We start from the raw sequence: 17,603 nt of genomic DNA, 5'->3' as shown, positions 1-17,603 counted from the left end.
AACGTGTTGGGGTACAGGTTAGTCAAGGTAATATGTAGAGTACCAGTCAAAAGTTCAGACACACCTACTCATTCAAGGGTTTCTTTATTTTGACTATTTTCTACATTGTAGTGAAGCCATAAACTATGAAACGCATATGAAATCATGTCACCCCAAAAAAGTGTTAAATCAAAATATATTTCATTTGAGCCACCCTTGGCCTTGACAGCTTTTCACACTCTTGGCATTCTCTCAACCAGCTTCATGAGGTAGTCACCTGGAATACATTTCAATGAACAGGTGCACCTTGATAAGTGAATTTGTGGAATTTCTTTCCTTAATGCGTTTGAGCCAATCAGTTGTGTTGTGACAAGGTAGGGGGTATACAGAAGATAAACCTTTTTGTGAGAAGACCAAGTCCATATTATGGCAAGAACAGCTCAAATAAGCAAAGAGAAATGAGAGCATCATTACTTTAAGACATGAAGGTCAGTCAACATGGATAATTTCAAGAACTATGGAACTGGCTCTCATGAGTTACCGCCAAAGGTAAGGAAGACCCAGAGTTAGCTCTGCTGTAAATCCACAATCAGCTCATCTTACTCACGTTGAGGGAGAGGTTGTTGTCCTGGCACGACACTGCCAGGTCTCTGACCTCCTCCCTGTAGGCTGTCTCACTGTTGTCGGTGATCAGGCCTACCACCGGTGTCGTTGGCAAACGTAATGATAGTGTTGGAGTCGTGCGTGGCCATGCAGTCGTGAGGTGAACAAGGAGTACAGGAAGAGACTAAGCATGCACCCCTGAGAGGCCCCCGTGTTGAGGGTCAGCATGGCAGATGTGTTGTTGCCTACCCTTACCACCTGGGGGCGGCCCGTCAGGAAGTCCAGGATCCAGTTGCAGAGGGAGGTGTTAGTGATGAGCTTTGAAGGCACTATGGTGTTGAACGCTGAGCTGTAGTCAACGAACAGCATTCTCACGTAGGTGTTCCTTTTGTCCAGGTGGGAAAGGGCAGTTTGGAGTGCAATGGAGATTCCATCATCTGTGGATCTGTTGGGGCGGTATGCAAATTGTAGTCGGTCGAGGGTTTCAAAGCACTTCATGGCTACAGACGTGAGTGCTACAGGGCGGTAGTCATTTAGGCAGGCTACCTTGGCGTTCTTGGGCACAGGGACTATGGTGGTCTGCTTGAAACATGTAGGTATTACAGACTCGTTCAGGGAGAGGTTTGAAATGTCAGTGAAGACACCTGCCAGTTGGTCAGCGCATGCTCTGAGTACGAGTCCTGGTAATCTGTCTGGCCTTGTGAATGTTCACCTGTGTTCACATCGGCTACGGAGAGCGTGATCACACAGTCGTCCGGAACAGCTGGTGCAGTGTTGCTTGCCTTGAAGCAAGCATAGAAGGCATTTAGCAAGTCTGGTAGGATCGCGTTACGGGCAGCTCGCGATTGGGTTCCCCTTTGTAATCCATAATAGTTTACAAGCTCCGCCACATCCGACGAGCATCAGAGCCGGTGTCGTAGGATCCAATCTTAGTCCTGTAAAGATGCTTTGCCTGTTTGATGGTTTGTCAGAAGGCATAGTGGGAAAGTCTTGCAGCTTAGCATCCGCATCATCAGACCACTTCCGTAATAAGCGAGTCACTGGTACTTTATGCTCGAGTGCTTGCTTGTAAGAAAAAAACAGTAGGATAGAATTATGGTGAGACTTTCCAAGTGGTGGGAGAGCTTTGTATGCGTCTGTGTGGAGTAAAGGTCTAGAGGCTGTTTTTTTTGCCCTCTGGTTGCGCATCCTGGTAGAAATGAGGTTTCCTGCATTAAAGCTCCTAGTGGCCGGGGACACTGTTCCTGGGTGAGCATTCTCGTTTGCTTATGGCCTTACACATCTCGTTGAGTGCGGTCTTAGTCCCTGCATCGGTTTGTGATGACACTATTTACCAAGCTTATCATCAGGTACTCTACCTCAGGCCAACAAAACCTTGAGACTTCCTTAATATTAGAGGTCGCGCACCAGCTGTTGACAAATAGACCACCACCCGTGTTACCGGAGGTTGCGGACTTGTTGATGCACAGAAAACCCAGCCAACTTTATATTATTCATGTCCTTGTTCAGCCATGACTCAGTGAAACATTAGACATTACAGTTAATGTCCCATTGGTAGGATGGTCTCGAACGGAGCTCATCCAGTTTATTTTCCAGAGATTGCGCGTTAGCCCGTAGGAGAGATGGTAAAGGCATTTTCAAAGGCTACATTTCAGTCCACTTAACATTTGACAAACTACAGTAAATTTTACAAAACACAAATTGTATTTTTCTGTAATGCCTATTTTTGGAAAGGGGACGGTGCTCAACCAACGTGAGTCGACGCTCTACCAAAGAAAGAAAAAAGTACTCCTAATTGAAAAGGAAAAGGCGTAACACTTGCTCACCATTAGAAATGTGTTTTTTTTAAGCAGGGTTAAAAGATTAATGCTTCAGCCTTCAATAAAGTAAATAATTCTTATGTACAAATAAAGGTCAATTCAACTGGTTATACAGCGTCAACACTGATTCATTCATTCGTGTATTTTCCTCAAGGTCAAAAATGTTCCTTGAAACTTCTATTGAGTATGCGATCCAGTTAAGAGTCAAATTTAATACACGCTTTCGGTCCAAAATGCCAACGGGATACAGACGGAAAATAAAGAAAGAGGGATGGAGGAAAGGAGAGGAATAAAATATTAATCGCAAATGTGTAGGAGGAAGTACATGATCAGCTAGCTCAAGGATTTGGCCTCGTTTCCCAAACTCGGTTCTGGGGATCCCCCTGGGTGCACATTTTGGTTTTTGCCCTAGCACTACACAGCTGATTTAAAATAATCTAAGCTTGATGGGGGCACCAGGATTGAGTTTTGGAAACCATGAGCTAGAGGACAACCTGAATAGGTGTGTGTGTGCATCCTCAATAAAACCAGCTAGTGGAAGTAAACTCTACCCCCATATGAACACATCTTCAAAGCTTTCTGTATATATATATATATATATATATTTTTTTTTTATATCATCAGTGGAAGTGTATGGGTACATCCCAAATGGCACCGAATTCCCTGTAGAGTGCACTACGTTTGACCAGTGCCCTATGGGTAGTGCCATAAAGTAGGGCACTATATAAGGAACAGGGTGCCATTTGGAACGGTGCCATTTGGAACGCAAACACACATTATGTATATATATATATATATAATATATATATAGTATTTTCTGGCTTCCTGTCTCCAGCAGTAAAAGTCTTATTTGATCTGACGAGGATGAAGTATTAAGACTGTATTTAAATACCTGAGCTGTAACCCTGTGTGTGTAATGTGGCTCAGGGGGAGATTTCCAAGCATGTGTGGTAGCGAGACATTTCAATGGGAATCAATTAAAGAACGTTCTGCTTGTTCATGTAACTGCAAAAATATGCTTTATTTTTCCCAGTGTGTATATGTGTATCTATAGAGTATGCATGTGTTGTTCGGGGTCTATACAGTTTGTTAAAAGTCCTGCAACGGGTCGGATACCCACGATTCCCTGCGGTTGAGCCGCAAAAATAAATAAATAGTAAAAAATAATAATAATCGGTTTGCGAGTGGAATGAAAACATTCAATATGCGGATCAGAACAATTACATTGCGGGTTGGAATTTTTTTCAACCAAGATTAATAAAAAAAAATACAAACCCAGGAACTTGTTGTGTTGAACTGTGTTGCAAAATCAATTAGGCTATGTGAGCGGTGAGGCAGACATTGCCTGGGCCTAGGCTCCCAGCCACATAACCAGAGAGTGGAACAGGAAACTGTCCAATAGTAGAATGTGCGGTGCTGAAACATTCCTCAATTTGTCGACGTGCAGATCTTATGTTTCCTTCTGCCACGTGACAATATGTTGCAAAGTTTATTTCCCCTGACTACTAGCTCACGTGAAGATGGGTAACGTAACAGGAGAAATAAAACCAAAAAGGTCAAATACACCATTGTGAAAACTGGTGCTGCTCGATTGAAATCGCCGATTTGGAAGGGTTTTGGAGTAGTTGTGGACAAGGACGACAGCAACCCAGTAGATGGATACACAGCCTGCAAAAGAGCAAGCAGGTATTTGTTAATGATAATTTAGTAGATTATATTAATTCAGGCTTTTGATCACACACACACACAGCCATATCAAGTTTAAACTTGTGCAGCTGGTAAAAAAGTTTGAGTAGCCAATAGCCTACAAAATAAATGAATGCTATTTTTCCAGCCTATAGCCTATTTGATTCTGTGAATTGTTTACATTTCAATTAAACTGTTTAATTAGCCAAATAATATTGAATGTAAAGGTATTGTTTTGTCGGCTACAGGCTTACATTTGGTAGTAAGAAAGCCTATAGAATGCTCTTTTTCAAATGTGAGTTGTCAATGTGCCGCATCGCATTGTGAAAATATAATTCTTAAAGAGGAGCTGAACTTCATGATTTGGTCTAGTTTTTCGACTTGGTCATTAAGAAATGCTGCAGCCATGACTGAAGCCAAACGAGAGTTGTCTTGTGGGGACCGTCAATAAATTAGTTCATTAGGCCCAATCTATAGATTTCACATGACTGGGAATACAGATATGCATCTGTTGGTCACAGATACCTTAAAAAAAAGGTAGGGGCGTGGATCAGAAAACCAGTCAGTATCTGGTGTGACCACCATTTGCTTCGTGCAGCTTGACACATCTCCTTCGCATAGAGTTGATCAGGCTGTGCGAAGTTCCTGTATATTGGCGGTAACTGCAACACATTGATCCAGAGCATCTCAAACAGGCTCAATGGGTGATGTGTGAGTCGGCAGGCCATGGAAGAACTGGGATATTATCAGCTTCCAGGAATTGTGTACAGATCCTTGCGACATGGGGCCGTGCATTATCATGGTGAAACATGAGGTGATGGATGACTGTCATGACAATGGGCCTCAGGATCTCGTCACGGTATCTCTGTGCATTCAAATTGGCATTGATAAAACGCAATTGTATTTGTTCTCTGTAGTTTATGCCTGCCCATACCATAACCCCACCATGGGCCACTCTGTTCACAACATTGACATCAGAAAACCACTTGCTCACACAACGTCTGCCAGGTACAGTTGAAACCGGGACTCATCGGTGAAGAGCACACTTCTCCAGCGTGCCAGTGGCCATCGAAGGTGAGCACTGCGGACAGGTCAAGACCCTGGTGAGGATGATGAGCACGCAGATTAGCTTCCCTGAGACAGTTTCTGACAGTTTGAGCAGAAATTCTTCAGCTTTTCAAACCCTCAGTCTGGGTGGTTAGTCGGATGTGGAGGTCCTGGGCTGGCATGGTTACAAGTGGTCTGCGGTTGTGAGGTCGGTTGGACTTACTGGCAAATTCTCTAAAAACAGAAACAGCTTATGGTGGAGAAATGTTATTCTCTGGCAACAGCTCTGGAGGACTTTCTTGCAGTCAGCATGCCAATTGAACACTCCCTCAAAACTTGAGACATCTGTGGCATTGTGTTCTGTGACAAAACTGCACATTTTAGAGTGGCCTTTTATTGTCCCCAGCACAAGGTGCATCTGTGTAATGATCACGCTGGTTAATAAGCGTCTTGATATGCCACAACTGTCAGGTGGATGGATAATCTTGGCAAAAGAGAAATGCTCACTAACAGGGATGTAAACACATCTGTGCATAACATTTGAGAGAAATAAGCTTTTGTGAGTGTGGAACATTTCTGGGATCTTTTATTTCAGCTCATGAAACATGAGACCAACACCATACATGTTGCGTTTATATTTTTGTTCAGTATAGAATATGTAGAGACATGACATTTATCAAAATATATATCTGCTCCTTTCATCACACCTCTTTCCACACACTCACACCCCCCCCACCCACTCAATCCGGTGTTGTTTGTGAGAGCAGATTGGCAGCAGGAAGTTAGTTGTAGGCTGTATGGGGTCTGGTGCAGTCTGGCACTGCTGACCCCCCCCCAGTAGTCCCAGGACAGGTCATTAGTGGGTAGGGTTTACACCCCTGAAACAACCATCATATCCAGGCACTAACCCCCCCCACCATGCCCCAACCCTCTGACACGCATGTATACAGGTTCAAAAACACAAGTGTGTAACCCCGAGGGGAACGCCATCTAAGCTCCAACCCTGTTTGTTTGGAACCTCTTCTCACAGAACTGCCAGCCCTCTCTGGCTGGCAGATGTCAATTAAGTCATCCACACTCCTCTTCCCTCCATCCAGGAGCAATACACACACACACACACACACACACACACACACACACACACACACACACACACACACACACACACACACACACACACACACACACACACACACACACACACACACACACACACACACACACACACGGCGGCTCAGGAGACTCACTTGTATTGGATCCCTGCCAAGTTAAGCAGCCGTCTGGAGGCAGTCATTTCAGGGATGTCGTGGTACTTGTCTGACAAATAAATCACGTCCTTTATACCTGTAGGTAAGAGACAGCGAGGGGAAAGAGGGAGGGATGGATGGAGGGGAAAATAGAGGGAGAGAGAGTCAATTATCTATCGGACAGGCTCGGGATGATGGTGAGTGGTGACTAAGGGAGGGAGGGAGGTGTCAGTAAACCCTGCAGAGTGGAGAGGGAGGAGGGGTGCAATTGAGTGTGTGTACTGTATGGGGGAGGTCGATAAACCCTCAACAGCAGGCAGAGTCCAATACCGAGAACTAAAGACGAAGCAGGAAATCTACCAACCCCAGCTGTCATCTTTAAAAGCACCCCCTTCCCGCTTAATGGAGGTGTGTGTGTGTGTGTGTGTGTGTGTGTGTGTGTGTGTGTGTGTGTGCCTAAGCGGTATACAACAGGGCCTGGCTCGATTAGTATATCTACCATACCATCATGCTTGGGAGGTCCTCGGCTCCCTACACAAACACAATATACACACACACAATATCACTCTGGCAAAAAGGTCACATACAGCAGGTGCCCGCCTTATCTGCCAACACCCCACTGAAACCCCCCTAAACTGCAGAGATAGGATTGGTTGTCCCCCATGGCTCTGTGCTGGGCCCGCCTGATATCTTCCCCGCATCATCAGAGCTTTAGGAGCCGCTGGCTCAATCCGGCTCAGCGTTACCCAGCATGGCTTCCCAGTCTCACCTGCCCTGTATTATCGGACAGTTTCATCTGCAGGAAACTGTGAGAGAACCGGTATTTATCCTGTGATCCGCTGAGGGGAGACCACGCAGAGTGAATTCTTTTCACCACAGTAGATAAAGAGCGACGGACTATAGGGCTGGCTGGTGGTGTTACTGTTAGCGCCACTATCTATACAGGGAGTGAAAGACAGGCTAGACAGTGGTGATAATATCCACTCACCTGGTATGGACTGGACTGTTAAGCTCATCATATTCTCTTCACTTCGTATCACACCAGTAGCTGTACAGTTACTACTCTGATCGCTGATGTTATAACAGGAGAGAAAGGCCAGCATGTGGCGCTACTGAAATCTAACTAATCACAGTAGAGCAGAGGCCATTATGTCTGGTCCTGGCAATCCAGGGCGCATGCGGGTTTGCCCTAACACTACACACCTGATGCCACTCGTCGTCAAACCTTTTACTAGTGGAATCAGGTGTGTAGTGCAGATTAAGAAACACTGGTCTGAACGACTACAAGAGCAAAGCTTTCTTCACCACAACGACACAGACGACTATTCAAAAGAAACATTAGCAGCGGATAAAAATGTACGAAAAACAACAAAAGCATATCTGAATGTGTCTGGCCTAACAATGGATCAGATAAATAGATCAAACGCACAAAGCGTCGCTTCTCCCAAGTGGAAGTAACAAAGAGCTTTGTGGTCGGATTGTTTGCAGCCGTAGAAGGCCACAGAGTGCAGAGGCAGTACGTGGGCGCGTTCCTTTATTCGTAAATCACCCGCTGAAAATAATATCTCAGATATTTGGATTTGCATATAAGGTATTATCATTATTCCCAGGTGTATTGGCTTTGAAAAGCACAGATGCAATGAGTGTGAATCTACGTCCTTAAAAACAAAAAACCCACCTATGACATTCTTGGGAAGAACTTGAACACCGCAAAGAAAACAATGGAAGAAGGGCCTCCCGGGTGGCGCAGTGGTTAAGGGCGCTGTACTGCAGCGCCAGCTGTGTCACCAGAGACCCTGGGTTCGCAATTCCGCGACCGGGAGGTCCGTGAGGCGACGCACAATTGGCCTAGGATCGTCCGGGTTAGGGAGGGCTTGGCCGGTAGGGATATCCTTATATCATCGCGCACCAGCGACCCCTGTGGCGGGCCGGGCGCAGTGCACGCTAACCAAGGTTGCCAGGTGCACGGTGTTTCCTCCGACACATTGTCTGCTTCGTCTCGAGCCCGTACGGGAGTTGTAGCAATGAGACAAGATAGTAGCTACTGAAAATAATTGGATACCATGAAATTGGGGGAAAAAAAGGGGTAAAAAAAAACAAAAAAACAATGTAAGAAAAAAAACTTTTCCCCGCAAAAAATAAATAACCGCAACAAATAAATAAAACATTGAATCAAACTTACTTATTGACGTAATGTCCGGGTGTGAGTTTGCATATGGTAGCAGTCTGAACGGGGATAATGCCAGTGTTCCAATAAACAAACCATGAATAAAAATGCACACACAAAGGACTGTCAATATTTCCTAGCTCTGCAGGATCCGCTGGGGTGTGATGGAAGGGGAATAATGATTGGTGGTGGTGATGGTGAGGGCCACAGGGTGTCTGTGTGCTCCAGCAGTAGGTGTTGCTCATGCTGTCAGACCACCAGGACTCTTTAAGTAGCACAGAGGGGCAAATCAGGGAGATGGCTTGAAATTACACTGGTTTATTTTGGCAGAGAAATGTGTGTGTGTGTGTGTGTGTGTGTGTGTGATGTCCTTACTATGTAATTGGGCAACTGGGAATTTCGTTTTGATGTGTGTAAGGAAGGCGCGGGCTGTGTGTGTGTTCTGTGGGCCGAGATATGGTCGTTTGGGGGTGCAGTGCTTATGAAGTGGGGTTTCGCTGCCTCACGGCTCTAATAAGAAGGAAAAGCCTCTAGAGGATCCAAGATCAGCCCAACCAACAGCCTGGAGTTAACAGGCTGCAGCATGGAGAAGTGGTGTGTGTTTCTGTTTGAAAGCGTTGCTCCCAAGAGAGAAAAGACTCGACATCCGCACTGCTTGAGACAGACACCGTTTCACATAACCTTCTGCACCAAACGGGAGGCTTCAAGTCACCAAGGACAGGAGCTTTAGTCTAGCGTACGGTAGCCGATACACATCATTTAAAAAGCAAATGGGATGAAATTAATCTAGTCCTTCTAAAACACATCCTTCAGAGACAAGATGGGGGGTGTAATGGGAGGTTTGCTTTACGACCATAGAGATGAGGTTGTGAGTGTCAGAATCTGGTCAAGCAGCAGTGGGCAGCCCAGTCTCAGCCACCTATGCTTCTACTATCGGTCTCCCTGTCCCCGTGTGCTGTCCAAATACGGACAAAAGAAATACAACACAGATCAGATGTTCCTAGACGGGGGTTCTGAGTCGGACAGCTTGAGACGCCAGTAGTAGTCATGTTAGAAAAGGAGGTGCGGAATTTAACAAATGTACTATTGAAAAATCACCCACCACAACTCATTTCCACTGATCTATAGTGAAGCAACAGAGGCAAACAGATCAAATCAAATCAAATTTATTTATATAGCCCTTCGTACATCAGCTGATATCTCAAAGTGCTGTACAGAAACCCAGCCTAAAACGCCAAACAGCAAACAATGCAGGTGTAAAAGCACGGTCCATATTTTAAATATAAAACGTAAAAGGAAAATATCTTTAAAATAAAGCACATTTGTTTTCTCTATGTCTGGGAGATATTTTTGTGAAGTATACTGAAGGTGATATGCACATCCACGACCTTTAGAAAACCGATGCTACTGTAGAAGGCCTGCACGGCACAATGTATCATTTATCATGTCTGTAAAAACAGAAATAACCCTTTATCCATCTCTACCCGTTGCCAAGACGACAGACTAGCAATAAAGAAAACACATTTTATAGATTGAAGACTGAGAAACAATACATGTGAACTGATAATCGACCGCAAAGCATGGTGCGGACTACCCAGTACATCACTGAGGCCTTGCTCCCTGCCATCCAGGATCTCTAGACCAGGCGGTGTCAAAGGAAGGCCCCAAATTGCCAAAGACTAAAACAATAAACTGTTCACTCTGCTACCATCCGGCAAATGTCACCGGATCATCAACTCTCGGACCAACAGGCTCCGAGGCAGCTTCTAACCCCAAGCCATAAGAATGCTAAATAGTTAATTGAATGGTTACCCTGAGTATCTGCATCGAACCCCATTATGCACCCGACTCTATGCAGACTAACAAAGATATTGCAGCTCAAAAACGTATGTATGCAAACTCTGCAAAAATAGAAACGTCACTTTTTCAGGACCCTGGCTTTCAAAGATAATTCGTAAAAATCTAAACTTCACAGATCTTCATTGCAAAGGGTTTAAACACTGTTTCCCATGCTTGTTCAATGAACCATAAACAATTAATGAACATGCACCTGTAGAACGTTCGTTAAGACACTGACAGCTTACAGACGGTAGGCAATTAAGGTCACTAGGACACTAAAGAGGCCTTTCTACTGACTCTGAAAAACACCAAAAGAAAGATGCCCAGGGTCCCTGCTCATCTGCATGAATGTGCCTTAGGCATGCTGCAAAGAGGTATGAGGACTGCAGATGTGGCCAGGGCAATAAATTGCAATGTCCGTACTGTGAGACGCCTAAGACAGAGCAACAGGGAGACAGGACGAACAACTGATCGTCCTCGCAGTGGCAGACCACGTGTAACAACACCTGCACAGGATCAGTACATCCGAACATCACACCTGCGGGACAGGTACAGGATGGCAACAACAACTGTCCGAGTTACACCAGGAATGCACAATCCCTTCATCAGTGCTCAGACTGTCCGCAATAGGCTGAGAGGCTGGACCGAGGGCTTGTAGGCCTGTTGTAAGGCAGGTCCTCACCAGACATCACCAGCAACAACGTCGCCTGGACTCACTGTCGCTGGACCAGACAGGACTGGCAAAAAGTGCTCTTCACTGACGAGTCACGGTTTTGTCTCACCAGGGGTGATGGTCGGGTTCGCGTTTATCTTCGAAGGAATGAGCATTACAACGAGGCCTGTGCTCTGGTGCGGGATCGATTTGGAGGTGGAGGGTCCGTCATGGTCTGGAGCGGTGTGTCACAGCATCATTGGACTGAGTTTGTCATTGCAGGCAATCTCAACACTATGCATTACATGGAAGACATCCTCCTCTCTCATGTGAAACCCTTCCTGCAGGCTCATCCTGACATGACCCTCCAGCATGATGATGCCACTAGCCATACTGCTCGTTCTGTGCGTGATTTCCTGCAAGACAGAAATGTCAGTGTTCTGCCATGGCCAGTGAAGAGCCCGGATCTCAATCCCACTGAATACGCCAGGGACCTGATGGATCGGAGGGTGAGGGCTAGGGCCATCCCGCCTCAGAAATGTCTGGGAACTTGCAGGTGCCTTGGTGGAAGAGTGGGGTAACATCTCACAGCAAGAACTGGGATATCTGGTGCAGTCCATGAGGAGATGATGCACTGCAGTACTTAATGCAGCTGGTGGCCACAGCAGATACCGACTTACTTTTGACCCCCCCCCCCCCTTGTTCAGGGACACATTATTCAATTTATTATTCCAATAAACGCAGTTGACAGCGAGAGGAAGTTTCTATTTTTGCTGAGTTTATCTATGTATGTATGCATGCATGTATGTGTATATACATATCTCTCTCACACACACACACACACACACACACAAACATTCAAAAGTTTGGGGTCACTTAGAAATGTCCTTGTTTTTGAAAGAAAAGCACATTTTTTGTCCATTAAAATAACATAAAATTGATCAGAAATACAGTGCAGACATTGTAAATTACTATTGTAGCTGGAAATGGCAAATTTGTAATGGAATATCTACATAGGCGTACAGAGGCCCATTATCAACAACCATCACTCCTGTGTTCCAATGGCACGTTGTGTTAGCTAATCCAAGTGTATCATTTTAAAGGGCTAATTTATCATTAGAAAACCCTTTAGCATGTTAGCACAGCTGAAAATTGTTGTCCTGATTAAGGAAGCAATACAACTGGCCTTCTTTAAACAGCTGAGTATCTGGAGCGTCAGCATTTGTGGGTTTGATTACAGGTTCAAAATGGCTGGAAACAAAGTACTTTCTTCTGAAACTCATCAGTCTATTCTTGTTCTAAGAAATTAAGGCTTTTCCATGTGAGAAATTGCCAAGAAACTGAAGATCTCATACAACGCTGTGTACTACTCCCTTAACTCTGCATTGTTGGGAAGGGCTTGTAAAGTCTAGACCTGTCTTATTCGGGACATGTGACAAATCAAATGTTATTTGATATTGTTGTTATGTAACTAACCAGTAACATTGGAATACTAGTGACCAGTCATGAATGGGATGGTAAACTCAGAGGCAGTTTGAGTTGTAAAAAAACGCAACATTCTGGAACGTTCCACAACAGTGACTTAAGTGGACGGGAGGGCAGCTTAAGTAACTCAGAAGAGAGGGAGGAGGGTAGGGTAGCTAGCCATTTGGGACCAGACTAAAACTTTGGAACATTTCAAATTAGCCCACTCCAGTCGAAGTTGGTGACAGACACAGAGAGTTTGTGTGTGTGTGCGGGTGAATGCCTGAGAGCGTGTGCCTGTGACAGACATGCTCGGCCCCTCGCCAGCGTGAGCCCAAAGTGACAAGATGGCAGAAAAGGATGGCAGGCAGGCGCTGGGGAGTCAGTTCAAGCCCAATAGACTGAGGAGGCTCCCATAAATCCATGTTTTACGCATCCTTTTGACCAGAAAAGAAAAGAGAGTGAAGGCGAGAGCGAGGAAAAGAGAGGAATATCAGACAAGGAAAGTAACAGAAAAGAGGCGGAGGGGGGATACGTGGCAGTAGAGAGACCAGAGGAGAGAGGGGGGGCTAATACGTAGCAGTAGAGAGACCAGAGGAGAGAGGGGGGGCCAGAGGAGAGAGGGGGGCTAATACGTGGCAGTAGAGAGACCAGAGGAGAGAGGGGGCTAATACGTGGCAGTAGAGAGACCAGAGGAGAGAGGGGGGGGCTAATACTGGCAGTAGATACGTGGCAGTCGAGAGACCAACTGAGAAAGAGGAGAGAGAGAAAAGGCAAGGGGAATCTGAAGTGAGGAAGAAAGCGGCCTCTCGTTATGGCTAAGTGGAAGGACGGGCATCATCTTACGAGTTCCAACCCAACTTTACTATATAGTGACTTATACCGTGATTATCTTGACCTTTTTTTTGTACAGAAAGTTCATATTATTGTCACACATGACCGCCGAAGCACTTCTGGACATCAGATCGACAGCTACTAGCCTAGATTTTGACTTCAACTCCGACTCAGCTGTTCCACTGTTCATACCGAACCCTGTTCCTTTTTTTCCGTGGGCTACCAAAACGCCGCAGGCATAGACGTGGGAGACGAGGTGGAGTCCTGGTGAAATTGAGGCGAACTGAAAACCGAACGGCGCTCCCTTCCGTTCGACTGGCAAATCACTTGAGAATAACATGGATGAGCTCCGTTCGAGAGTCTCCTATCAGAGAGACTTGAAAAGCTGCAACATTATGCGTCTTACTGAAACGTAACTTTTCAAAAGTAACTGGTTCTGCTGCTTCAAGTGTAAAGGAAATCTCGATCTTTTGCTCACCTGGTATATGGTCATTGTAAGCTGCAGACCCTTTGACCTACCAAGAGAGTTCTAATTTGTAATTATCACAGCTGTCAAACTGTATGGGGCCATAAACAGAAACTGCTCACCCAGAAGAAGCATTTCTGGTGGGCGGAGACTTTAAACTGTCCCCCCCCCCCCGAATGGCACATCTCAAATGTCTCAAGGCTTAAAAATAATTATTTAACCAGACTCCTAACTTTCATCTACACCGAGTGTATTTAACAAGTGACATCAATAAGTGATTGTAGCTTTCACCTGGTCAGTCTTTGTCATGGAGAGAACAGTGTATACACACACACACACTACATTGACACTCCCACACACATGAACTACATACGCGCACACACAAATGATGTCAAAATAAATAAACATCTAGCGGAAAGCTACTGCTACGCTGTTCTTTATTGTATTATTTATCCTGATGCCTAGCCACTTCACCCTGCCTTAATGTATATACATTACATGACCAAAAATGTGTGGACACCTGCTCGTCAAACATTTAATTCCAAAATTGTGTCCATAAATATGGTGTTGGTCCCTGTTTGCTGCTATAACAGCCTCCACTCTTCTGGGAAGGCTTTCCACTAGATGTTGGAACATTGAGGCAGGGACTTGTTTCCATTCAGAAACGAGCATTAGTGAGTTCGGGTACTGATGTTGGGCGATTAAGTGTGGCTCACAGTCGGCGTTCCAATTCATCCCAAAAGGTGGTTGATGGGGTTTAGGTCAGGGCTCTGTGCAGGCCAGTCAAAATCTTCCACACCGATCTCGACAAACCATTTCTGTATGGACCTGAAACAGGAGAGGGCCTTCCTCAAAATGTTGCTCCATAGTTGGAAGCACAGAATGTATGCTGTAGCGATAAGATATGCCTTCACTAGAACTAAGGGGCCTTGCCTGAACCATAAAACAGCCCCAGAACATTATTCCTCCTCCACCAAACTTTACAGTTGGCACTGCATTTGGGCAGGTAGCGTTCTCCTTTCATCCCCCAAACTCAGATTTGTCCGTCAGACTGACAGATGGTGAAGTGAGATTCATCACTCCAGAGAACGAGTTTCCATTGCTCCAACAGCGTCGAGCTTTACACCACTCCAGCCAACGCATGGTGATCTTAGGCTTGTGTGCGTCTGCTCGGCCATGGAAACCCATTTCATTAAGCTCTCGACAAAACAGTTATTGTGCTGAGGTTGCTTCCAGAGGCAGTTTGGAACTCTTTAGTGAGTGTTGCAACTGAGGATAGACGATATTTACGCGCTACAAGCTTCAGCAGTCCCGTTCTGTAAGCTTGTGTGGCCTACCACTTTGTGGCTGAGCTGTTGTTGCTCCTAGACATTTCCACTTCACAATAACAGCACGTACAGTTGACCGGGGCAGCTCTACCAGGGCAGAAATTTGACAAACTGCCACGTTGAAAGTCACTGAGCTCTTCAGTAAGGCCATTCTACTGCCAATGGGCTGTGGAGATTGCATGGCTGTGTTCTTGATTTTATACACCTGTCATCAACAGCCAAATCAGTTGAAGTCGGAAGTTTACATACACTTAGGTTGGAGTCATTAAAACTCGTTTTTCAACCACTCCACAGATTTCTTGTTAACAAACTAGTTGTGACAAGTCGGTTAGGACATCTACTTTGAGCATGACACAAGTCATTTTTTCAACAATTGTTTACAGATTATTTCACTATCACAATGCCAGTGGGTCAGAAGTTCACATGCATTAAGTAGACTGTGCTTTTAAACAGCTTGGAAAATTCCAGAAAATGTAATTACTTTAGAAGCTTCTGAATGACTCAAATGATATCAATTAGACAATTGGAGGTGTACCTGTGGATGTATTTCAAGGCCTACTTTCAAACTCAGTGCCTCTTTGCTTGACATAATAGGAGAATCCCCCTCAAAGAAATCAGCCAAAACAATTGTAGACCTCCACAAGTCTGGTTCATCCTTGGGGGCAATTTCCAAACGACTCGTTCATCTGTACAAACAATAGTACGCAAGTATAAACACCATGGGACCACGTAGCCATCATACCGCTCAGGAAGGAGACGAGTTCTGTCTTCTAGAGATTAACTTACTTTGGTGCGAAAAGTGCAAATCAATCCCAGAACAACAGCAAAGGACCTTGTGAAGATGCTGGAGGAAACAGGTAGAAAACGATGTATATCCACAGTAAAACGAGTCAGCAAGGAAGAAGCCACTGCTCCATAACCACAATAAAAAAGCCAGACTACGGTTTGCAACTGCAAATGGGGACAAAGATCGTACTTTTTGGAGAAATGTCCTCTGGTCTGATGAAACACAAATAAACTGTTTGTCCATAAAGACCATCGTTATGTTTGGAGGAAAAAAGGGTAATGCTTGCAAGCTGAAGAACACCATCCCAAACGTGAAGCACAGGGGTGGCAGCATCATGTTGTGGGGGTGCTTTGCTGCAGGAGAGACTGGTGCACTTCACAAAATAGATGACATCATGAGTCAGGAAAATTATGTGGATATATTGAAGCAACATCAGTCAGGAAGTTAAAGCTTGGTTGCAAATGAGTCTCCAAATGCACAATGACCCCAAGCATACTTCCAAAGTTGTGGCAAAATGGCTTAAGGACAACAAAGTCAAGGTATTGGAGTGGCCATCACAAAGCCCTGACCTCAATCCTATAGAACACTTTTGGGCAGAACTGAAAAGGTGTGTGTGAGCAAGGAGGCCTACAAACCTGACCCAGTTACACCAGCTCTGTCAGGAGGAATGGGCCAAAATTCACCCAACTTATTGTGGGAAGCTTATGGAAGGCTACCTGAAACATTTGACCCAAGTTAAACAATTTAAAGACAATGCTACCAAATACTAATTGAGTGTATGTAAACTTCTGACCCCCTGGGAATGTGATGAAAGAAAGAAATCATTCTCTCTACTATTATTCTGACATTTCACATTCTTAAAATAAAGTGGTGATCCTAACTGACCTAAAACAGGGAATTTCTACTAGGATTGAATGTCAGGAATTGTGAAAAACGGAGTTTAAATGCATTTGGCTAAGGTGCATGTAAACTTCCGACTGTATATAACTGTATATAGCTCCATTCTTGTGTATTTTATTCCTCGTTACCATTTTATTTTTAAACTCTGCATTGTTGTGAGGAGTTGTAAGCAAGCATTTCACAGTTAAGTCCAGAACAGTTGTATTTGGCAAATAAAATGTTTTTTTCTTTTTGTTTTTTTTTCAACTTACAATAGCAGTTCTTGTAATGAGCCAGTGATAAACAGGAGAGGGACACACACTATGGAGGAGCATTCCAATGGGATTAGGAAAGCAACAAAAGGCCTCCAGATTAGCTCATGGGAATACAATGGGAGCGAGGCTGCTGGGAGGAGAGGGGTGAAGAGGGGCAACCAGTGAATTCGCTACGTAGACTCAGAGGACGGATAACCTGCTAGGTGTTAGGACAGTGCCTCCCGCTCGTCAACACACACATTCTTAATTTTCTGTACAACGATCTTAAGATGGATAATGAATCCTCAATTCAAAATACATACTGAGGCGTTAAAGCTAAATGCACCAACGCATGACTGAGCTGAGCGTGGGAGTCAGGCCGGACCGCAGCACCTCCAGCGTGGGAGTCAGGCCGGACCGCAGCACCGCCAGCGTGGGAGTCAGGCCGGACCGCAGCACCGCCAGCTTGGGAGTCAGGCCGGACCGCAGCACCGCCAGCGTGGGAGTCAGGCCGGACCGCAGCACCGCCAGCGTGGGAGTCAGGCCGGACC

The 17,603-nt window shown here is 45.2% G+C and overlaps 1 protein-coding gene across 4 annotated transcripts in view; it reads right to left on the bottom strand.

The window, feature by feature from the left end:
* Positions 1 to 17,603, bottom strand: part of LOC118363021 (deoxycytidylate deaminase-like) — a 72,317-nt gene that overhangs the window by 26,256 nt on the left and 28,458 nt on the right. For 2 of the 4 annotated variants that reach the window (XM_052486695.1, XM_052486692.1), the window contains 2 exons: positions 6,383 to 6,479; positions 3,405 to 4,070 (listed from right to left, as the gene is read on the bottom strand). In XM_052486695.1, the coding sequence (XP_052342655.1) occupies positions 3,959 to 4,070; positions 6,383 to 6,479 (209 nt within the window). In that variant the 3' untranslated portion in view covers positions 3,405 to 3,958. Of the gene's footprint in view, positions 1 to 3,404; positions 4,071 to 6,382; positions 6,480 to 17,603 lie in introns of those variants that run through there. The other 2 variants (XM_052486694.1, XM_052486693.1) reach the window with 1 other exon arrangement.

The sequence above is a fragment of the Oncorhynchus keta genome, chromosome 29 (genome assembly GCF_023373465.1).
Source record: "Oncorhynchus keta strain PuntledgeMale-10-30-2019 chromosome 29, Oket_V2, whole genome shotgun sequence".
NCBI classification, from domain to species: Eukaryota; Metazoa; Chordata; class Actinopteri; order Salmoniformes; family Salmonidae; genus Oncorhynchus; species Oncorhynchus keta.
The sequence above is the reverse complement of the archived record's forward strand: the minus strand, read 5'-3'. Positions and strand labels throughout refer to the sequence as shown.